This window comes from Hyperolius riggenbachi, chromosome 11 (genome assembly GCF_040937935.1).
Source record: "Hyperolius riggenbachi isolate aHypRig1 chromosome 11, aHypRig1.pri, whole genome shotgun sequence".
Lineage (NCBI taxonomy): Eukaryota > Metazoa > Chordata > Amphibia > Anura > Hyperoliidae > Hyperolius > Hyperolius riggenbachi.
In genome coordinates this window covers 103,985,869-104,010,570 of record NC_090656.1, presented here as the reverse complement: position 1 = coordinate 104,010,570, position 24,702 = coordinate 103,985,869, and the positions used below count along the sequence as shown (strand labels likewise).

Below are 24,702 nucleotides of genomic sequence, written 5' to 3'. Positions count from 1 at the left end.
ATTCTTTCATTTTTTATGTCCGTGTACAAAAATAGTCACACTGCACCGGCGCACAGTTGGCCCACGACTACACAGCAGCACGGAGCCAAAGGCCATGCATAAGAGGCTCTGTGCTTCATCACAAGCATCTGTAAACTCTGGGCGCATTCGAACATGGGCGGGAGTGCGGGCGCACAAACCTCTCCAACAATCCCTGTTGGTAGGGTCGGGGGGTCCCGGCGCTGGAACTGCAAGTTCGAGGGGGATGGGTCTGGATTATCTACAGGATTCCCACTGCGAAGGTATCTAACCTTCACTTTAAGGCCTCTTGCACACTACATGCGATTCCGATTTACAGTTTTTAATCGACTTTACCATGCAAATATGATTTTTTTAATCGTTACTGCATGCTGCGTTTTTTTTATAGCAACTAGGGAAAATCAGAATCGCAAATCAGATTTGCAGTGTGCAGGGGGCCTAAAGGATACATGAGGTGACATAAGCATATAAAGCTTTACTTCCAGCTCCTACAAGTGTCTGATTCCTTGCTGCAGTTCCGTCCTCCTGTGAGCCCCATATCGGCCTCTTACAATCATGATCCCATGGCTCGGAGTGTCCTGCATACAACTTCACATGCGCATAACATTCCCAGCTATTGGATCACAAGAGGTGCACATGAGCAGCGCAGAAGCTGCCAACAATGTTGACAGCAGGACCCTGGAGGAATCCAAACATGTGTCCAGGAGCACCCACACCAGGCTCAAAAATGTCAATGATGCGTGCCCAAATCCTCACCCTTGTACCAAAGGGTCCACAGGTCAAGCTTCCACAAAGATAGGCACCGCACTCCAGATGTATTTATCAGCTCTTAGGCCCCGTTCACACTTGCGTTTTGGCAAATAAAGGGACCGGATCCTGACCTGATCAGAACCGTACGGTTCTGATCCGGATCCGGTCCGTTTGTATCAGGCATGCATCAGGCTGCCATCCGGATCCGTGGGCAAAAAATAGCGAAATTTGAAAAAAAAAATGTTGGGGTCAGCAGAAGGTGCACCTGGTGCACCTGTAGAATCAGGTTCCTCCGCTGTAGGCCTCACCTCCACCTCAGACATTCTTCCAAACAGCTCCAGCACGTCTGTCACTGCTGCTCCACTCCAGACATGCTTGGCCCATGTGTCCCCATCCGAAATGGCCGCTTGCATACGCATAGGAAGTGGGGTAGAACGTCAGGTTTTTGTAGGCAGTGTGTTCTGTGCCTGCCGTTCCCCATTGGTTTCTGTGTTCCTGATGGTGCTGTCAGGCTCAGGTCCGGCTCCGGTCCGGGTGCGTGGGCCGGAGATCCGGACCCAAAAAATAGCGCATGTTGGAAAAGAGTCCGGATCTGATCCGGCTCCGTACTGTACGGAACGGACGCGTGTGAACGTCCGCATAGACTTTACATTGCTATGCGGAACGTACGTTCCGTTTGTACAGTATGCGGTCCGGATCAGATCCGGAAAATCCGGATAGCGAACGCTAATGTGAACCGGGCCTAATGCTTTATTGCATGAAAAAGCTGCCTGTCACTTTTTTCATGCAATAAAGCATAAGGGCTGGAACCCACAGGAGCGCTTTTGGCAGCATTTTGGCAGCACTGCGATACGCTAGCAGTTTGCCAAAACGCTGGGCTAATGTTAATGGATGGGGCAACTTCCACAGGAGCGTTTGCGTTTCCCAGAAACGCAAACGCAGGACCTGCAGCATTTTGGGAGCGTTAGCGCTTCAATGTAAAGTATTGAAACGCTAGCAGAAACACTCAGCAAAACCTAAACTGAGCGGTTTTGCTAGCGGTTTGCGGTTCAGCACACTGTAACAAAATTAAAAATAATTAACAGGACCAATCAGGATAAAAACACAAAACGCTACGCACCCGCTGGGCAAAAAAATACAATGTTGCAAAACACAACCAAAAACGCGCATGAATCCGCTTGCAAACCGTTCAGACAAAACGCTAGCGGGTGCGTTTTGCGTTTGCTGATTTCAGTGGGTTCCAGGCCTAAGAGCTGATAAATACATCTGGAGTGCGGTGCCTATCTTTGTGACAGCAGGACACTGGAGGAAGACAGAAGTGCAGGGAAGAATTAGAGGCTTCTAGGAGCTGGAAGAAGCCCCTAGGTAAGTAAAGCTTATAGGTTTATGTCACCTTCTGTATCCTTCCTAACTCTCCTGTTCTACATCCTCCATTGGAGGTGACAGCTAGTCTATTACTTATCATGCATACCCATTGTACAACCATTTATGCCACTCTGACACAAACAGAAGGCTTTCCTGCTCTCCTGCTCTCGCCTCATTATTACCAGCCATATTACAGCATTGTCATTGTTAGCTCCTCCCACCACCCCGGTCTGTGAGCAAATAGAAAACACAGAGCCCGAGTCTCCTCCGTCCCCATTGCTTGGAAGGTCTGCTGATAGCAGCGTGGGGGAGAAGCAGCCAGCACGTGATCAGCAACAGCCCAAGACTGCAAGAACCCCTCCTCCTCCTCCTGTGCCTGGCCTGCTAGAAGTGACCTGCAGTGCAGAGCAACAGCCATTCCAGACATCAGGGCTGCCAGCCTGCAATCAGCAGTGAGCACAGGGTGTAGGAATGCTGAATGGTAAGGAGGCTCTGTGTTTTGTGTTCATTAAACAGGATTTGAAAATGGTCATAGTGGAAGAAGGATCTCTGATCTCAGAGCTGAAGCAGTTGCTTAGATCAACTAATTCATTGTTTAATTCAGGCGTTAAAAATTTTAAATACATCGTTCTGGGTCACTGCTCCACTTTTAGAATGTACCCATAGAGAGAAAAAGTGACTCATTTAGACACCTCAGTAGCCATCCCACCCCTCCTAGCCCATAGCTCCCAAGTGTCCCTCTTAAGGAGGGACAGTCCCTCTTTGGGAGCCCTGTACCTCTTTCCTCCTCATTTGTCCCTCTTTCAGGACTTTATCTCTCTTTCTATGTAAATATATATATTTCTCTACTCAAAATTGTGTTTGACTCTAAACTTCTCATCTTTTAAATTGATATATTACTAATTTTAAATTATCAACATAAAGAAAAATGGACCAGTGTGGTTTGAATTATAAAACAACATATTTTTCTTATGAAATCTTTATTGTATGCATGACAGGGGCATGATTAGGGGTGTGACAGGGGCATGGCTTAAAGGGAATGTCCAAGCAAAATAAAAAAAGGAGTTTCACTTACCTGGGGCTTCTACCAGCCCCATGCAGCCATCCTGTGCCCTCGTAGTCACTCACTGCTGCTCCAGTCTCCCGCTGGCAGCTTTCTGACCTCGGAGGTCGGCTGGCCGCATTGCATACATTTTTACGCATTCCCGCTAGTGCAGGAACATTAACACATACATTTTTACTAGAGATGGGAAGTTCGGATCTTTTCAATGATCCGGATGATTCGAATCGGATCATTGAAAAGATCCGGATCTTTGATCCGAATCTCGGATCATTTTACTACCGCAGCATTCGGGGTGAAATGACTAGCAGGACAGGTCTTTCCGTGCTGTGGACAGGAGAAGGGGAGGGGGGCGGACACACAGAGAAGGGGAGAAGATGGACAGAGGGCAGGGAGTGGACAGAGAAGGGAGGAGGGACGAGCAGAGAGCAGAAATGTTTGCTTGCACACAATACCCACATGCTGCAATCATATGTTTTACATATATTTCACCTATATGCTCATCTGTATACTTTGAATGGAAACTTCGCACAGTGAAAGAAAGCATTCCCAGAAGTGTAGTGCAGGAGGATCATATTGCCCTGCAATCACAGTGCCTGCAAAGTTACAGAGCTGTGCTGAGCTGAGCCAAAAGTTTCCAATGTGCTTCCAAAAGCGTTCACTGTGCACAACTACGAACAGACAGCCTGTAATGAGCAGCACGTTATAGCCAGTTATGTGCTCTACACATATCTGGCAGTGGCACCCATGTCCCCTCTCTCTCATCTACCTGTCTCCCTGCAAGGCTGCCTCCCATCCAACAGAGCGATCCATCTCAGCTCTGCTTCCAGGACCCCGCTGCCCGCTGAGAGGGGGCGTGTCGCTTCTGGCCCCGCCCCTTTTGCGATCCGAATCACTCATTTTGATGATTCGGATGATCGACTCATAAAATAGATTCGGATCAAAGATCCGAATCGTTCATGATCCGGACAACACTAATTTTTACGCATTACTGGTTTCAATTTACGCATTGAACCAGAAACGCGTAAAAATGTATGTGTTAATGTTCCTGCACTAGCGGGAATGCGTAAAAATGTACGCAATGCGGCCAGCCGACCTCCGAGGTCAGAAAGCTGCCAGCGGGGGACTGGAGCAGCAGTGAGTGACTATGAGGGCACAGGATGGCTGCATGGGGCTGGTAGAAGCCCCAGGTAAGTGAAACTCCTTTTTTTATTTTTCTTGAACCTTCCCTTTAAGTGTCCCTCTTTCTCATCTCAAAAAGTTGGGAGGCATGCCCTAGCCTGCACTGGTCCAGCTCAGGTATTCCCCTCAAACCGGCTTTGTCGAGAGGTGCCCAAGCGTGGTAACAAACTTCCAGAGGGTCCCAAAGCTTGATCGGTGGTCTTGAAAAGGACGTGGGAAACTTCTGGAGGATCCAGAGGCTCCCCTCTACTGGGGTAAGTATGTGAGTTTCTCTGTTTTTGAAGGGCATGTTAAGCGAAAAAGTTTAGTGGCCATTTACTTATTTGGGGTTTCTTCCTGGTCCCTTGCTGTCATTCTGCGCTGCTCAGTTCACCTGGTGTCCCCCTCTCTAAGCTGGGGGAAGCTCCAGTCACTGCACATGCCTCCTCCATTGCGCTCCTGTATCCACCAGCAATTTTTACTTATTTTGCAAGTGCACCAACGCTCTCAGGACCAGGATGGAGGAGGCGCGGGGCGATGCATGCAGCATTCAGAGGGTGTGGAGGAATGGAGTAGCACAGAATGATGGCGAGGGACCAGGAAGACTTCAGGGGGGTGGAAGAAGTCCCAGGTAAGTAAATGGCAATTATACTTTTTTTTTTTTTAAGTGATAGGTTTTCTTTAAACAGACATTTTTGTCTGATTTATTAACATGAAATAAATCTAGTTAAAGTACCCCTGATTCTGGAAAAAAATGAGTGAAAACCAAGGTGGGCAAGATGATCTCCTCCTGAGTCTCCAGATCCTGCTAGTTGTTCTCAGGATTGCTCCCGCTCTTCAAGTATTTGACTGGTTTCCCAAAGTGGTGCGGTGCGATCTGAACTGCACAGGTGTGAGTTCTGAACCATGTGTGTACACTGAAAGTTAGAGTTTGGCCACAAGTACTTTCTTTCACTGCACATGTGCAGTTTTCGAAATTTGCGCAGTTCAGAATTGTTCTGCGCCTTTTGGATGAACTTCCGTGATTCTTGGGCAATAAGAGGACCAGGCACAGGAGGGTCCCCAAGCACAACAAGCAACATCCGGAGACTCAGGAGATGTAATCCAGCTCACCATGGGCTTCAGTATTTTTTCTCCCTGATTCAGGGGTACCTTAAATAATTTGATCAACCATTTGCAGTGAGGTCACATGATTGGAGAATGCATCGATAGGTCCCCGATCACTGTCCAGAGCCTGAGGCTGCAAGCAGCAGCACAGCTTTGGAGATGGCTAACAAAGGGACCCCCAGATGCCTGCCACCCAGGTGAAACGGGCGTAGGAGTACTGAACCCATTTCCACAAAGAGCTAAAAAGAAAGACACAACCATGAGAAAAGTATTTTATTGTTAATTAGCCATATTTCTCTGGCAATGTCCTGCGCTTATATCCTCTCGTTATGTTGATCAACCGCTTCCAGATGTTGGTAATTGAAATTTACACCCTGTTTGTAACTCCACAGCCCTGGTAAGTAATAGATTAAAGAGTCGGAGCAATTTTGGGTACCTGGAGTCTGAGTCAGTGGTTTCATAAAATGAGGAATTGGAGTCGGATGATTTTTATACTGACTCCACAGCTCTAGATTTCAATTACGGGGCTGCACGTTCCCACGAATCGCGCTGCACTCCCGTTGCAGTAGCCCACTCGCTCTTCTATCGGTATGACAGCAGAACTTGTGAGATGGTCAGGAGCTGACTTCATTGACTTCTGAATCTGTGATCACTGTGATTGGCTCATAGTGATCACAGGGTCAGGAGCCATTGAAATTGGCTCCTGGCCAGCTGACAGAGCTCTGCTGTCATACCGAAAGTGGAGTGAGTGGGCTGCCGCGAAGGTTGAGCGCCGCGAACGACAAGAGAGACAGGTTCGTGCGGCGTTATGTCATTGAGCCCAATTTTTCTACCAGAAAATCTCTGGTCTTTAAAGGGGCACTATGGCGAAAAATTGTAAAATTATATTTCTTCCAGAGTAAAACGAGCCATAAATTACTTTTCTCCTATGTTGCTGTCACTTACAGTAGGTAGTAAAAATCTGACAGAAGGGACAGGTTTTGGACTAGTCCATCTCTTCATAGGGGATTCTCAGCAAGACTTTTATTCTTTATAAAGATATTCCAGACAGAGCAACTGCCATTCACTAAGTGCTTTTGAAAATAAATAAATCCCTGAGAATCCCCCATGAAGAGGTAGAATAGTTCAAAACCTGTCGCTTCTGTCAGATTTCTACTACCTACTGTAAGTGCCAGCAACAAAGGAGAACAGTAATTTATGTCTCATTTTACTCTGGAAAAAATGTACTTCTTATTTGTATATGTTTGCTTATATTTAAAGAGAATCTGTATTGTTAAAATCACACAAAAGTAAACATACTAGTGCGTTAGGGGACATCTCCTATTCCCCTCTGTCACAATTTCGCCGCTCCCCGCCGCATTAAAAGTGGTTAAAAACTGTTTTAAAAAGTTTGTTTATAAACAAACAAAATGGCCACCAAAACAGGAAGTAGGTTGATGTGCATCTCTCATGCACTGAAGTTTCAGGCTGCTCTTTTCTTCCTGCAAACAGCTTTGCCCTTGTCTGTAATTCCTCACTATGTGAAAGCCCAGCCAGCTCAGAGGACGATTTATCCAGCTTGTAAAAGATAAGAGAGAAGAGAGAAGCTGCTCTAATCTAAATAACACACAGGCAGTGTGCATAGAGGGGCCTGGAAGGCGGAGTTCATAGCAGAACCACAACACTGAAGAACTTGGCAGCCTTCCAGACACAGGCTAACAAGTCTGACAAGAGATAGATAAGTTGATTTATTACAGAGACTGTGATAGTACAAAGTGCTGCAGTAAGCCAGAACACAGAATAGCTTTTGGAACTTGTAGGATGATAAAAAACAGGATGCAATTTTTGTTACGGAGTCTCTTTAAATTTTTTCGGCATAGTGCCCCTTTAAGGGGCCAGAGACTTCTTGTACTTAAATGGCTTATGATTGTTAATGTTTAAAGGACTTACGATCCCAAATAAAAAAAAAAAAGTTCTGTACCTGAATGATTTTTGAAGGCACGGAGGAGGTCATCCGTGCAGTTCCGCCGGGTCCCCGCTGCTTCGTTCCCCCCGGACCGGATCCCGATCTCACAGCCCGGGTCGGGCTCTCCTGCCTCCTCAAAAATGGCCACTGGAGGTTGCCACGGCTGTGCAGTCCGCACAGACGCAAGTGCGACTGTGCAGCTTTAGGGCCTCCCCCCCGATCCACGCTACAGGACAGCCTGTCGGGATCCGTCCCGGGGGGGGGAATGAAGCAGTGGGGACCCCGCGGAACTGCATGGACGGCGCGGATGGCATCCTCCGTGCCTTCAAAAATCATTCAGGTACAGAACTTTTTTTTTTTAATTTGGGCTCGTAAGTCCTTTAACTTAAATATTTATTTACATACTCCAAAAGTGCTGTGAAACGTGTTTCACAGATGTATCCTGCTTCATCAGGCTATAGACGGAGCATATAACAATTGCAAGTCAATTTCTAAGCAAAGGCGCTTTGCTTAGAAATAGACCTGCTATTGTTATATGCGTTGTCTATAGACTGATGAAGTGGGATACACCTGTGAAACGCATAGCACAGTACTTTTGGAGTATGTAAATAAATATTTTTGTTGAACGTTATCAACAGTATATTGTGTCTGCTTGGAGGAGGTAAGTCCACCACTGGCGCCTCTTCTACTTTTAAAAATATTTATCCTTCTGCTTCCTCTGTTTCCTACATATTTCGGGTGTTGCCCTTCATCAGGTAGTGCCCCGAAACATGTAGGCCTTGATTCACAAAGCCGTGCTAATGCATAATAATGCTTGTAGTGCGCAATGTTACTCGCACAAAGTTTTACACGTGCAAAGTTTTACGCACGCTAACAAAGCTCTTCGCGTGTTAACACGTAACAATGTGTGCATTGTGCCATGTTAACACGTGAAGAGATTTGTTAGCACGCCTGTGTAAACATGTGCGTGCGTAAACTTCACGCGAGTAAAATTGTGCGCTACAAGCATAGCACGGCCTGCTATGCATTAGCATGGCTTTGTGAATCAAGGCCGTAGTGTGTAAGACTGCAAATAACCAAAATGCAAGTACTAGCCTATAGTATGCCTCCTTCTAGGTTCCTGAAGTATCAGTTTGTGTTGCGGGAGTGGTGTACCTGCACTGGCGTCAAGCTATAAGCCGCCTTCCTTCTGTGTTCTGCTATCTTAATTGTAGGGCTGTGCCCCCCCTTCCCCCAGTCCACACACCATTGGGAACCCGCTGCAATGCTGCTTTGTGTTGGAACAATTCTAGTGCATGGGAGCCCAGACAAGAAGCATCTTTAAACCTCCCACTGGGACTCCCCCTTGGTCACTTAATCTAACTGATGGGACTGCTCCTTAAGGTGCCCTTTATTGGTACAATTTTTAATTAAACACTTCAGGTTCCGAGGTTTTTACCCCTCAAGGTTCCTGACAATTTTGGCATATCAGCTGTGTCTCTCTTGATACAGCAATAACTTATTACTAATGCCATGAAACTGTTACATATATTTTTTTTTTCTGGACAAACTAGTTAGGCATGTAGCATATCATTATTGCTAGCCTGTGTTGTCTGTAGTGATTACATATGATTGCTAGGGGCAACAGTTTGGGGACCCCAGTACTGTATAGATGCACTGCTAGCAGGGCTGTGGAGTTGGTACAAAAATCATCCGACTCCAACTCCTCATTTTATGAAACCTCCAACTCCAGGTACCCAAAATTGTTCCGACTCCAACTCCTTAGTCTAATTTTTACAAAGGCTGTGAATTTGGTTCAAGAATCATCCGACTCTTCAGTTTATTGAAACCACCGACTCCAGATACCCAAAATTGTTCAGACTCCTCATTCTAATTTTTACAAAGGCTGTGGATTTGGTACAAAAATTATTCGACTCTTCAGTTTATTGAAACCACCGACTCCGGATACCCAAAATTGTTCCGACTCCTCATTCTAATTTTTACAAAGGCTGTGGATTTGGTTCAAAAATCATCCGACTCTTCAGGTTATTTGAAACCACCGACTCCTGGTACCCAAAATTGCTCCGACTCGACAGCCCTGATTGCTAGGCAACAACAATTACTGTAGATCTCCAATGGCCAGCGGGAGCAGACAATGCAGTGTCCTCTCAGTTCCCACTAGAGCTGGATCTCTAATGGCCAGCGGCAGCAGACAATGTAGTGTCCGTTCATTTCCCACTAGAACTAGATCTCCAATGGCCAGCGGAGCAGACAGTGTAGTGTCAACTCAGTTCCCACTAGAGCTGGATCTCCAGTGGCCAGCGGAGAGCAGACTTAGGAAAATTGTATACTTACCTATCGTTAATTTTCCTTTCCTGGTAGTCTCCATGTCAGCATACTCATGGGCAAAGTCCCTCCCCTTTTGCCCCAGTAGGATGTCCAAAGATGTTAAAAGCTATGCCCCACCCCACACTGCCATTCACGTAACTAGAACGAGCCGACAGCATAGGGTGGGACCGTATGCTGACATGGAGACTACCAGGAAAGGAAAATTACCGATAGGTAAGTATACAATTTTCCTAATTCCCTGGTATCTCCATGTCAGCATACTCATGGGCAATAACTAGACCAAACAATAGGGTGGGATGCAAAAACAGAAAATAATTTTAATCAATTCGAGAAACATACAAACTAAATCATACTGCAGAGGCAACAGTGGAGGAAATAACTTTCTTTCCAAATTCCACACATGACAGCAAGGCTGGATCTACACAATAATGCCTTAAAAAGGTATGTCCAGAGGCCCAATATGCTGCTCTGCAGATTGTGGACAATGCCACCTTACCCGCTTTAGCCCAGGAAGAAGACATGCTTCTCGTTGAATGGGCTACTATTTCCTGCGGCGGCTCAAGGCCTTTAGCCTTGTATGCGCTCTGAATCAAAGAGACTATCCATCTAGCTATCGTTCTTGTTGAAGCTGACTTGCCTTTCCTGTAACCCCTAGGAATTACAAAGAGTCTCTCTGACTGACGAATATCCCTAGTTTTTTCAAGATAAAGTTTTACTGTAGATGGTACATCCAGCTGGTGTAACAGAGATTGATCTTCTTGAGTTCTGAAACTAGGCAAAGTCCACTCCTGGTTCAGATGATAGGCTGTCGAAACTTTGGGAAGAAAAGACTGAACTGGATGGAGAACCAACCTATCGTCATACAAAACTAGATAAGGCTCTCTGTATCCTAGAGCCTGGATTTCCGATACCCTTCTGCCAGATGTTATTGCGATTAGAAATACGGTTTTTAAGGTTAAGTCGTACAAAGTCAATGGTTTCTCCGAGGATAAACTAGTCTCCAAGTAATGCAACACAATGGGGAGATCCCACTTAGGAAATTTGGGTTTAAATGGTGGCCTCATCTTGATTGCTGCTTTAAAAAACTGTCTTATCAAGGTATGAGTTGACCATGACACTCCAGATATGGCCGAGATAGCTGACACATGTCTTTTCAGCGTGGAGTAGGCTAGACCTAACTGAAGTCCTTTATGCAAAAAACCTAGAAGATTGGAAACTTCGAAATTCTCAAGAGAAAATCCTGAGCCTCTAGCATAATCAGAGAAAGTCTTCCAGACTCTATTGTAAGAGAGAAGGGTAGAGGGCCTCCTAGACTTTATTAAGGTGTCTACCACCTCCACAGAACAGCCAGAGTTTAGTAGCCTAAGCCTTTCAAATTCCACGCCATCAATTTGAGACGTCCGGGGTTTTGATGACAAATCTCCCCCTGTGACAATAGATTTTGAACTTGAGGAAGCGGTAGGGGCTTCTGTGTGCTCATCTGTAGAAGCAAAGGGAACCAGGGCCTCGCAGGCCAATAAGGTATCACTGCCAAGACCGTTAGTGTTTGCGTCCTCAATTTTCTTAGGAATCTGGCAATTAGAGGAGTTGGGGGAAAGGCATAAGCCCTGTTGAAGCTCCAGGGTTGAAGTAATGCATCCGTTGCTAACGCTCCGGGATCCGGCCACCGAGAGAAGTACCTGGTCAACTTGTGATTGGCTTGGGATGCAAATAAATCTATCTCTGGCCACCCCCACCGTTTTGTTATGATGTGAAACACCGACGGTAGAAGTGACCACTCGTTGTTGTCTACTCTGTATCTTGACAGATAGTCTGCTGTTAGGTTTTGAACTCCTGGTATGTAGAGTGCTGATAGGTCCTGTAGGTTGTTCTTCGCCAGAGACATGATAGGGGCTAATTCCTGAATAAGGGATTTGCTGTGTGTCCCCCCTTAGTTTTTTACATACGCTACCGCTGCCGTGTTGTCTATTCTTAGTAGTACAGACTTGTTTTTTATCAGAGGTAGAAAATGTGTCAAAGCTTGGTGGACAGCTCTCAGCTCTAACACATTCGATACTATGTCCTGAGTGTGGAAACTCCAAGTTCCTTGCACCATACGATCTAAGTATACTGCCCCCCAACCTGTCGCACTGGCGTCCGTCGTTATGACTTCCCAACATGGCTGTTGAAGGAGCCGGCAGTTCTTTAAGTTTACATTCCTCATCCACCATTGGAGAGACGTTCTCGCCTTCTGAGTTAATATTATCATCTGTCCCAGATCCTCGTTGTTCCATTGGTCTAGAAAACAAAGCTGCAACGGACGTAACTGCCAGTGGGCCCATCTCACCATTGGAATTGCAGATGACATTAGTCCTATCATCTGCATGCATGCTCTGGCTGTCACTATCCGACGTTTCCACAAACTGAGGATGTTTTGTTTTATCTTGACTCTTTTTTCTTGGGGAAGAGCAATCGTACCCCTTTCTGTATCTAATTCTGCCCCTAAAAAGATCATCTTTCGTGTAGGATGAAACTGACTTTTTTGATAGTTTATTAGCCATCCAAACTTTTGCAGTGTTTGTATCAAAATTTCTCTGTGTCGGATTAACTGCTGTCTTGACGCGGCCAATAGCAGGATGTCGTCTAGATAGTGGAAGACGCGTATTTTCTGTACCCGTACCAGAGCCACTACTGCCAAAAGGATCTTTGAAAAAGTTCTTGGCGACGTTGAAAGACCGAACGGGAGACAGACGAATTGTAGATGAAACCTCCCGACCGCAAAACGTAAAAATCTCTGGTAGTCTGCATGTACGGGTACATGAAAATACGCGCCTTTTAAATCCACGGAGCACATCCAATCTCCTGGCTGTATAGCTGAAATTATGGATTGAAGACTCTCCATTTTGAATTTTGGGACTAGGATGTATCTGTTTAAACTTTTTAAGTCCAGCACTGGCCTCAGTTTCCCGGTTTTCTTTTTTATCAGAAACAGCGGTGAGTAATAACCTCTTCCTCTTTCTGAATGCGGTACATGAATCACTGCTCTCTGTTGAAGTAACTCTGCCACATAATCTCTGAGAGTTACCAATTTTTCCTGATTCCGTGGAATTTTTGTTTGAACAAAACGTTTTCCTGGAGGTAAAGTCCTGAAGTCCCACAGATGACCCCTTGAAACAGTTTCGATCACCCAACTGTTTTGCACTTCTCCCGCCCAGATTTCCTTGAAATATAGAAGTCTGGCTCCTACCGGAAAACCCTGGACGGGCAACACATCAAAAAGGCTTTGAGGCTTCTGCCGAAGTTGGAATTGACCTGGACTTATTTGACCTCTGGAAAGCCGTCTGTGGCCTACGCCAATTTTTCCTATACTCTCTACCTGGTCTGTATGACTTGGCCTCTGTATATCTGTTAGGCTGCTGTTTTCTAAACTGCGAATAATTCTGTCTTCTAAATTTTCGGTCTTGGGGCAACAGTCCCGATCTGCCACCGGTCACTCTGGAGATTGCCGCATCCATTTTAGACCCAAAAAGATTTTTGCCGTCAAAAGGGATCTTTATCCAGGACTGCTTCGATGTGGGATCAGCCGCCCATGGTTTCAACCATAATGATCTTTTTGCCATTACACTATACAACATAGCTCTGCTTGCGGACCTAATAATGTCTACACTTGCTTCACTCAAAAAGTCCGCTGTTAGACTTAAGTTTTGTAAAGTATCTATAATCTCTTCCATACTTCCTTTCCTACGAATCCTCCTCTGAGTGTCCTCCACCCAGATTTTCATTGCTTTCGCTATTGATGTTAGAGAGATTGCTGCACGAGAACATTCTCCGGAGGCTAGATATGACCTTTTAAGATCTTGATCGATCTGCCGATCCATCACATCTCTGAAGTAGACTGAGTCTTCCAATGGTAGAGTGACGTTACGAACGATCCTGATTACAGATGCATCCACCACTGGAACCGATTGAATTAATGATTCATCCTCTTCCATCAAAGGATATAATTTTTGAAACTTGTTTTTAAATGATGGTTTTTTAACTGTCTTGTCCCATTCATCCTTGATCAGGTCTCTTATTTCTTCCATCAGGGGAAAAGACACCTTCACTTTGCGCAAATTCTTGAAATATCTCCTTTTTTTAGGCTTTGGAGAAGATGCGTCTTCCTGCCACTGAATAGTGTCCTTAACTTTTCCCACATAAGAAGGCACCAGCGAGAAATCAAAGCTTTCTGTCTCTTCTTCCGAATCATCTTCCGAACTTCCATCCTGAGAGGAATATCTCGACTCTCTAGACGTTGGAGCTCTATGATCCAACGTCATTTCAGCTACCGTGTCTTTAACAACTTGCTTAATGAGAGTAGATACTTCTCTATCCTCACGGGCAATGTCCAAGTGGCATACGTCACATACTTTCTTATTGGCCAGGGATGGTCGTCCACAAATCCAACAACCCTCCCTCGGAGGCAAAGACTTAGATGATGTGGAGGCAATAGGCTGTTCAGATTCTTCACTAGAGGACAAAATCCTTCTACATGAGGATTTACGGATTGGTTTAGGTGCTGACCAAAGCCCTTTATCCGCCTCTGAATCACTTGAAGAGGATTTGGAATCAGGATGTTGACTGGTAATCGTATCCAGTAATTTTTGTTTGGATCGGTTCTGTAATCTTCTACGTACGCCATCTTCTTGAGGACGTCTGAAAGTAAACCAACAGAGCAATTTTGAGCTGTTGGATCCAATTTCTCTCTTTTTTTTTTTTTTTTTTTTATACTTACCACCCTTACCTTATAGCTTTAGAGCTTTCTCCCTTATTTTTCCTCATTACAGCTGTAATCAGAAAAAAATGCCAACATGAATATGGTGCTCAACTGCTCACCAAAAATTATTACTCACTAAAAAAGACAATTTAAAGAAATAATCGATAATATATATCTAGTACTATGTGTATATATATATATATACAATCCCCAGACCCTTTCTCTAACAATCCTATTCCAATACCTGAACAAAATTATGTGGCCCAACAGCACAGTACTCCAGCGCTCCTGCCTGCAGCGATGTCGCTGAAAAAGTGGCCGCTTATATAGCGTCTGAAGCCAATTTCCGGCTCCAGACGCTGTTTGCCCCAAACAAAAATGGCCGCCGGGGAACTTCCGCCCACAGTTTACAAGAAAGCCGGAAATCTCGCGCGCCCGCGCGAGACTTGCTCACAATGACGGCCATTAGAGGCACACGCCGCACGGAGCGGAGGAGGAAGAAACACCTAGCAGTACAGCACGCCCGCGCCAGAGCAACCCTGCCTCGCGCTAGCATGCGCTCCCCCTCCTCTGACGAGCAGCAGAGCAGAACACTAGAGGTAAGCACAGACAACTTGCTGAGCAACCCAGTGCAAAAAAAAAAATGATTACAGCTGAAGAGGCCCACAACACTATTTAGGTGTATAGCGTGGTAGCAGGAATTGTTTTAAACAAGAGTACCCCCGGGAGAGAAAAAGGTTGTACAATAGTACAAGGGGTTCTATGCCTCATAGGATCATTTAGAAACCTAAGACATAGACTCCAACAGGAGAGGCTGAACCTGTTGGTATCCGCACAAGGCGGAGGTAAGGGTCCTGTAGACATCGATGGAATCCTTGCTGGAGGCGAGGACGAAAAAAAGAATGGCAGTGTGGGGTGGGGCATAGCTTTTAACATCTTTGGACATCCTACTGGGGCAAAAGGGGAGGGACTTTGCCCATGAGTATGCTGACATGGAGATAGCAGGGAAAGTGTAGTGTCAACTCAGTTCCCACTAGCGCTAGATCTCCAATGGCCAACGGGAGCAGACAGTGCAGTGTCCGCTCAGTTCCCACTAGAGCTAGATCTCCAGTGGCCAGCGGGAGCAGACAGTGTAGTGTCCTCTCAGTTCCCACTAGAGCTAGATCTCCAATGCCCAGTGGGAGCAGAGAATGCAGTGTCCGCTCAGTTCCCACTAGAGCTGGATCTCCAATGGGCAGCGGGAGCAGACAGTGTATTGTCCGGTCATTTCCCACGAACTCCAATGGCCACTGAGAACAGATAATGCAGTGTCCGCTCCAGTGGTCCTTTGTGGTCCAATTGCTGTTTAGAGATGATGAGTTTCCACCATAGGCTTCTATGGAAAATGCATGTACTGTCCAGGATATATGCAGATCCCAATTTTGTGTTCGGCTTACTGCAATTAATCCACCAGATCTGTTGTGGACTGACAAGTGGGAATAGATCCTATATTAACTTTATAATCATATCATTTAATCGTATCATTCAAACCAAGGTAATATAGCAATATTCCAATTCCAAATATTCCGCCTAAGATAGCGTGGCGGTCTGGCGCATACAGCCTTCTTTTAAACAGGTAAAGATTCTCCATCTTTTCTCACACTCTTACCTTTGCTTACCTATGCAAACTCTTTGGCGTCAATTCACCAGAGGTTACCAACCTATTTATCTCTTGGGAGGTAATTTACCTCCTGTGATATCTCCAAATAGCAATTCTCCAGAAGTATAGGGGAAAATATCGACAGAGAGAAATGCAAGAGATAAATATGAGATAAGTATGAGATAAATAAGTGATAGTAGTTAGTTTTTCTCCAAATCACAATTCACCAGGGAAGAAAGGGGGTGTGGCCATTCGTTATTTTTTCATCTCTTTATCCCCTGAATGAACCTGGAGATATTGTGGTTTTCACACAGCAGCTGCTGCTGTGGAAGATGGAGCCTTTTGAGCTTACTCTGTTAGGCCTGGTGCACACCAAAAACCGCTAGCAGATCCGCAAAATGCTAGCAGATTTTGAAATGCTTTTTCTTATTTTTCTGTAGCGTTTCAGCTAGCATTTTGCGGTTTTGTGAAGCGTTTTTGGTGTAGTAGATTTCATGTATTGTTACAGTAAAGCTGTCGCTGAACAGCTACTGTAACAAAAACCGCCTGGCAAACCGCTCTGAAGTGCCGTTTTTCAGAGCGGTTTGCGTTTTTCCTATACTTAACATTGAGGCAGAAACGCCTCCGCAATCCAAAATCTGCAGCAGCCCGGGAGTATGCGTTTCTGCAAAACGCCTCCCGCTCTGGTGTGCACCAGCCCATTGAAATACATTACCCAAGCGTATCCGCAGCCGCAAGCGGATCGCAAAACGCAGCCGAACCGCTCTGGTGTGCACTAGGCCTTAGAGCTTGCTTCTATTATGAGGAGACGAAGGCGCAGGAGGAGGGTCTGTTTAATCGCCCCTCGTATTTTTCGTGAGAGAACAGTTCTTGATAATTTTACTGAGACAGAGTTGGTGAAGAAGTTCACACTCACTCGTGATATGATTTATGATATGATCCGGCCGTACTCTAATGATAATTTCATTTGCTAGATCTGGAAGCCGTTTGTAGTTTGGAATATTGCTATATTACCTTGGTTTGAATGATACTTCATACTTTATATGATTATAATAGGATCTGTCAGACGCTGCTGTTGTTTTTTTAATGTTTTTATATATTTGGGATACGTCCTTAACCACTTTGTCCTCCTTGACGTATAAAAACGTCAAGGAGGACAGGCGCGCTCCCGCGGCCGATCGCGCGCGTGCACGCGCACTCCTGGCCGCGGAGTCGGTAGCCACGGAATCAATTTATCGGGCTATGGAGCCCGATCATTGATTCCTCTCCCCCGCTGAAAAAGCGACAGCTTCTCTCGGAAGCTTCGCTCTTTCTGAAGCTGTGTCTCTCTAAGCGTACATTGTACGCTTAGAGTGACGTCATGTAAAAAAAATCGAGATTGCCATCTTGTGGCCAAAAAGTAAAACTACAAGAAAATCCTCAAAAACATTACAATACACCAATATTTCCCCAAATTAAACACTTTTATATCCCACCCTCCCAAAAATGCCCACATAAAATGTTTAATAAAAAAAAAACAAAAAAAAAACATTACTATAAAAAAAAAAAAAAAACATAAATATTTACCTAAGGGTCTAAACTTTTTAAATATCTATGTAAAGATGAAATATTTCTCTCTATTTTTTTTTTTATAAGCTTGTAAATGGTGATGTATGCAAAACGGAAAAAATGCTCTTTTATTTCCAAATAAAATATTGTCGCGATACATTGTGATAGGGACATAATTTAAATGGTGAAATAACCGTGACAAATGGGCAATAACAATACGTGGGTTTTAATTATGGAGGCATGTATTATTTTAAAACTATAATGGCCGAAAACTGACAAATAATGAATTTTTTTCATTTTTTTCTTTTTCTTCCTGTTAAAATGCATTTACAGTAAAGTGGCTCTTAGCAAAATGTACCCCCCAAAGAAAGCCGAATTGGTGGTGGTAAAAACAAGATATAGATCAGTTCATTGTGATAAGTAGTGATAAAGTTATAGGCTAATGAATGGGAGGTGAACATTGGTCGGATGCATAAGCTGAAAACGACTGAGATGTTAAGTGGTTAATAAAGGGTGTGATTTCTTTTTGAATCATGCAGTGGTCATTGAGTATTATTGTGCCATGGACACTTTGCTTCTTTTTTGACTAAAGGGGCCCATACACTGGTCGATTTCAGAATCGATCGATCAGAAATCGATTCTTTCAAATCGATCGATTGGTGGCCGTTTTCGATCGATTTTGTTGGATTTGATCGATTTGTGACCGGTTTCGATCGATTTCATTGGATTTGATCTATCTGGCAGGATGTAAGATGTAGGTCGATCTGCTGCTGGTAGCAGGACGATGACCCATAGAGTTGCATTGCATCTAATGGTCCAATAATGCATTTGGATAAATTGTATGTGGCACACTTCAGATAGATTCCTGTCAGATTCGACTTGACAGCCATCTGACAGAAATCTATCTGATGGTCGAATCTGCTGCAAATCTATAAGTGTATGGCCACATTAAGTCTTATACACATGTCGTTATGGCTCTACTAGGATCATTTGTGATTGGTTGGCTCTATTTTTTTGTTTAGATCCTATATTAACACATGATCCGTCGACTATCAGTTTGTCTGTTTTATGCTATAGTGGGAATTGTGCCTGATGGAAAATTACTGGGCAATAAATAATGTTTCAAAAAACTCATTTTATGTGCAAGTTTTTCACGTTCCCTTGTCTGTCTTGTTTCCAGGGATGGCTTCAAAAGTTCAGAGAAGGGACCCGCCATTTGCAGGTCTTGGACAAAACTTCAACTGTTCCATCTGCCAAACCATGTACACCAACCCTGTAAGCCTACGATGTGGTCATAACTTCTGTCGAGTCTGCATTGTTGATCAACTGTGTGCCCAGAATGGACGTTATTCTTGTCCTGATTGTGGAAAAAGGTTCTCAAATTATCCTGAACTCCATAAAAACATAGTGCTGCGCAAGATCCTGTTGGCTTTCCAGTCTCCACAGAAAAGTCAGGACAATGTGCTCTCCTGTACCAACTGCATTCATTTCCCTGCACCTGCTATTAAAGCCTGCCTTCATTGCGAAGCTTTGTTATGTGATAATCACCTGAGTGTCCACAGCAAGTCACCAGAACACATTTTAGCCGAACCAACTACTTCCCTGGAGAAAAGGAAATGCTCCTTACACAAAGAGCCCTTGAAATATTATTGCCTTGCAGATGCTGCCTGTATATGTGTGTCCTGCAGATTGGATGGAGAACACAAGGGGCATGAGGTGGAGTCACTGGATAGAGCAGCTGACATTAAGAAGAAAAAGCTTAAAACAGTCCTGCAGAAACTGACCACAGAGAGGGACGAAGTTCAGAAGAAACTCAATGATTTGCTGGAGCGTTGCAGAAACATACATGTAAAAACAACTGGTACAAAACAGAGCGTCACTACTCTGTTCAAGGATCTTAACGTGCAGCTAGAAGCATTAAAAGACAAAATCCTGACAGAAATCACCTTGCAGGAGAAGCAGCTTTTACACCCATTCTATGGCTATATGAAGCAGCTGAAAAGAAAGAAAGACCAACTGTCCAGAAAGATGGGTTGTGTTGTGGAGTTGAATAACCTGACTGATCCTGTCGCTGTCCTACAGTCTGACACTGGTGACGTGGACAATTCTGGGGAGGGAGCTAACACGGATGGAATGAAACATAATGAGCAGAACCTTCATGAACATCTGGATTTGGTTCAGACCTTACACACGCTACACCTAAGTTTAGCTGACATGATAAAAGCAGTTAATGACTGCTTCGGTGTGCAGGAAGCCAAATACATTTTATTAGATGCCAGCACAGCTTATTGCAACCTTTCTATATCCGATGATATGACAACTGTTTCCTGGTCAACCATGAAGCAGGAACGCCCAGGAACACAGCACAGGTTTAAGACTTACGCCCAGGTGTTGAGCTTCAACATATTTTGTTCAGGCCGACACTACTGGGATGTGGATGTCAGTAAGTCGGGACATTGGAAAATCGGGATGAGTTATCCCAGTATAGAGAGAAGGGGCGCTGAGTCAGGGATTGGAAACAATGACAAGTCTTGGGTTTTGTACATGTGTAACGGTCAGTGTTGTGTGACACATAGCAAGAGAGAAATCCAGTTATCTGCAACTGTTTCTGGTGGCACAATCCGAATTTATCTGGATTATGAAGCTGGGCAGCTTTCGTTTTATGTGAGAAGCACCGAGACAACACACTTGCACACATTCTTTTCCACCTTCACTGAGCCCCTCCATATTGCAGTCTTGGTAAAAGAGGGCCATATAAAATTTCTTGGGGGACGTCAGGAGATGTGATAGGTGACACTTGCAAGAAATACACCCAGAAGCCATGATGTCACAAAGAAATACTATTTTTTTTTTAGGTACTAGAAGGATGTAGTTAGTATGGTGGACTTGCTTTTTTTTTTTTTTTGTATATGGGTTTGTAGCCGGTTATAAAGTTGAGTTATGAAACGGTACGATAGGTTGTGTCATGTCTGCAGCTGTGTGTTACTGCACACAAATTTGCATGGCAATGCGTTTAAATGGGCCTGCTTACGTTAGATGCAAAATCAGCATATAGGAAAAATCTGAACAACAGTGCTAGAATTTTCGGGCGCCGCTTTCGGGTTTTGCGCGATTTAGTGTCTGTTTTTGCATGCATTTTTGTGTATGTCAATAGAAACTAAAAAGATGGGCAATACAAATAAAAAAAAGTGATTGTGCATGTGAATTTTCATATAAAAACAGCATGCATCTGCGTACTTGTAGTGCAAACATGCCCTTACATCTAATTTTAGTTTTAGGCTACTTGCACATCAAGACGTTGCGTTAGGTGCTACGTTAAGGTCGCATAACTTGCACTTAACGCAAGGCCTGGTGCTCTTCGATGTGGACGTCAGAGTGAGCCGCGTTGTGCAGCTCACTCTGGCGTCCGTGATGCGTACTCTTGGACGCATGCGGCATCATGTGGTCCCGCCGGTCAATCGCCGCACAGAGCGGCTGCACCAGGAAGTAAACACTGCACGTCACAACGTGCAGTGAATATTAATTAGCCATGTGCCTGGCCGCTCTCCGCTCCTCCCCAACATGGCTGAGCATGTGCAAACAGTCTAACGCGGCTTAAGCCGCTGTAACGCCGTAGCATGCTGCACGTTCGGAAGAACGTGCAGCGTTACATGTAACGCAACGTGGGCAGTGTGAACAGCCCACTTGTGTTACATTGCTGTATGTTGGGGGAGCGTTACAGGCTGCACTAACGTGCGCCTGTAACGTCCCTGTGTGTAAGCAGCCTTAAAGTCTATTGAAAGATCTTTGCAAACATATACATTACAACCTGTATTGAAAGAAAATCAAACACAAGTATTACCAGCGGTACAATTTACCATAGTGAACCAGATATAACATCTTGTCTAATGACTTTGGCTGGATTCACACTGTACTGCTTGGTAGCTGTTGTTGTCACATCCTCTGCTTTAGCGGTAGTTCGGGTCCTCTGCATACTGGAAACACTAGTACACCGATGCCAAAGCCCTATCAGAAGAATCATGCTTCCATTGGTTTGCAAAAGATCACTGGAAATCCTCTATTAGAACCAGGGAAGAGTTTTATTAGACCACTGCTCAATGAACCGATGACAAACCTCCCAGGGCAGGAATGATTCCCATTAGTCTATGGCAAACCTGATTAGTCTCTGATCAGTGTACAGGCGTTTCCTCCATGCAGGAACCCAAATGGACGGCAGCAGCAGCAGATTTTGTAAAACATACGCATCGAGCAGCGTGAGAACGCACACCAACCATTCTCATAGGCAAGTATTTATTCAGTTCAGTTCCAATAAACAAAAAGTTTTTATGTGCGGTGTGAAAGGAGCCTTAATCTCCAGAGTTCCAATATTTAAAGGGAGGGTTCACAGAGAAATAAAAATACTAATCCACTTACCTGGAGCTTCCTCCAGCCCGTGGCAGGCAGGACGTGCCTTCGACACCGCTCCGGAGGCTCCCGGTCTTCTCCGGTGGCTCACCCGACCTGGCCAGGCCGGCTTCTAGGTCGGGCTCTTGTGCGCTCCAACGTGTGTCTCACGCGGTCACGCTGACGTCCTCCAGGCTGTACTGCACAGGCGCAGTAGTTCTGCGCCTGCGCAGTACAGTCCGTAGGACGTCAGCGTGACCGCGTGAGACGCACGTTGGAGCGCAAGGAGAAGCCCGACCACGAAGCCGGCCTGGCCAGGTCGGGTGAGCCACTGGAGAAGACCGGGAGCCTCTGGAGCGGCGTTGAGGGCACATCCTGCCTGCCACGGGCTGGAGGAAGCCCCAGGTAAGTGGATTAGTATTTTTTGTTTTTTTTAACAACTTCGTGGATCTTCCCTTTAAGTTCTCACCAGAATACCGTATATACTCGCAAGCAAGCCGACCCGCATGTAAGCCGACCCCCCAACTTTTACCTAACAAAACATGAAAAAATGAATGACCCACATGCAACCCGAAGCCCTGGGGGAGCAGAGCAGGAGCAATGAATGGCCACCCAGAATCAGTGAGGGGTGTGCAGTGCGGACTAACCTGCTGAGGAGAGCGGCTCAGAGTGCAGCGGTGATGCGGCAGTGATCGGGCCGAAGGGGAGCCGGCAGCTGAGAGATCGGGTGCGGAGGGCGGAGAGTATAGCTGCAGCCGCCAGAGCAGAGCGGATGGATGGCCACACAGAAGTCTTTTAGAGTATAGCTGCAGCCGCTGGATGTCCACGGCGAGAACAGAGCGCATGGATGGCCACACAGAATAGAAACACAGCAGGAGCGCTCTTCCGTGTTCATAATCGCGCGCTTCCTGCTGTGTCTGCACCTTGTACACCCATTGGCTATTACCAGCCAATGGGTGTACAAGGTGCAGACACAGCAGGAAGCGCGAGATTATTAACACGGAAGAGCGCTCCTGCTGTGTTTCTATTCTGTGTGGCCATCCATCCGCTCTGTTCTCGCCGCGGACATCCAGCGGCTGCAGCTATAATCTGCGCCCTCCGCACCCGATCTCTTAGCTGCCCGCTCTCCTTCGTGACTCACAAGCAAGCCGAGACCCCCACTTTTGGGCCACTTTTTGGGGGTCAAAAATTCGGCTTGCTTGCCAGTATATACGGTAGTTACATAAAAAAAGCATAAATTTGGGTTATGAATAGTAATATATGGAGTGATGTGGGTCCTACTTGAATAGACTCAACCAACTAGGGCTTCTTGAGGCACCCATAAGGCAAGCTGATCTAATCTAGGTAGATCTGCAGAACTGAGAAGGAAAACATAGAAAAGTATGTAAAGGGTAGTAAAAGACACAGGTAAGGAAAAGGCTGGGCTAACCCAGGAGTTGACAAAGGCACTATCGTGCTGTCGAGCAAAAGATTGTAATGGAACTTTTTAGTATTACATTTCCTCAGTTTATGGCTAGACCATATACGCTCCTATACACTAACACTAGCATTTCGTATTGGTTGTTAGAAAAATAATGTGTTTTCTAACTTATGGGAGCGAGTCATTAAGTGTTACTCTGAGCACTGGAACTGATTGAAGTCCTTGGGGTCTGTTCACACGTGTCTTAGGTCTGCTTTCTTCAGTGCTTCACCAGCCTATCATAAGTATAGAAAGCACCAAGCAGAAAGGGGCCTTGGCTGTAATTTGTTTAGCTACAGCATGGAGGAAGGTGTTACCATTAGGTTTTCACCTTTTTTCAGGTGGTAAAAGTATAGGGGAAGAAGTGTTTGAGTTTGTTAATGCCAAAATAGTTTGTACAAAAATACTTTCTAAGAACCTGTGACTTGAAAAAAAAAAGTTTTATACTCGCCCACGTAGAGGGAAGACTCTGGATGGTCCAGTTGCTTCCTGTGTCCCACTCGACTCCACTGCCATCAGTAGTAACAGTTTGCGGCCATACTCCCCTCAGTGTACGAGTGTGGCCATTCTTACTGCGCAGTTGTGTCCATACTAGCGCCTGCACAGTATGGATTCACTCACACACAGCCCGCGAGACCATTTCTGACAAGCTCTTGTCAGATATGTTCGGAGGGATCCTGCAAAGCATGGGTTGGCACCAGTTTGGACCAGGAAGTTTTCCCTCTACGTGAGTATCTATTTTGTTTTATATTTATACCTTTAAGTATATCAGTTATTCCATTTGCAATCTTTGAATTATGTGTTTTATGACGTGCTTAATTTTATGACAGTTTTTCCTCATCTCCTGCTATGTAAATAAAAAAGTGCCCTTGGGGGTACTTACCTTGGGAGAGGAAAGCCTCTGGATCCTATTGAGGCTTCCCCTGTCCTCTGTCTCACGGTGGTCTCACTGGGCCCCTCTGAACGTCGGCCATGTAAATATTTACCTTCCCGGCTCCAGCGCAGGCGCAGTAGCGGCTCTCTGTTTGGGATCAGGCGGAAATAGCCGATCCCAGTCGGATCCACTGTACTGCGCAGACGCAAGTCGCCTGTGCTGCCGAGCGGACCTGACTGGGATTAGCTATTTCTGCCTGATCACAAGCCGAGAGCCGCTACTGCGCCTGCGCTGGAACCGGGAATGTAAATATTGCAGGCGCTGCTGCAC

General features: G+C 45.4%; 1 protein-coding gene across 2 annotated transcripts; it reads left to right on the top strand.

The window, feature by feature from the left end:
• Nucleotides 1-2,453: 2,453 nt before the first annotated feature.
• On the top strand, nt 2,454-22,745 carry LOC137537617 (tripartite motif-containing protein 75-like). Of its 2 annotated transcripts, XR_011024632.1 has the most exons (3): nt 2,454-2,614; nt 18,837-22,035; nt 22,439-22,745. XR_011024632.1 is itself a non-coding variant. In XM_068259501.1 (2 exons), exons 1-2 carry the CDS (start codon nt 2,605-2,607, stop codon nt 20,441-20,443), a joined length of 1,617 nt encoding a protein of 538 aa, XP_068115602.1. In that variant the 5' UTR covers nt 2,454-2,604; the 3' UTR covers nt 20,444-22,040. The 2 variants fall into 2 exon arrangements, 1 of the variants encoding a protein (XP_068115602.1); XM_068259501.1 differs by lacking the exon at nt 22,439-22,745 and having other exon boundaries at nt 18,837-22,040.
• The last annotated feature ends 1,957 nt before the right edge of the window (nt 22,746-24,702 follow it).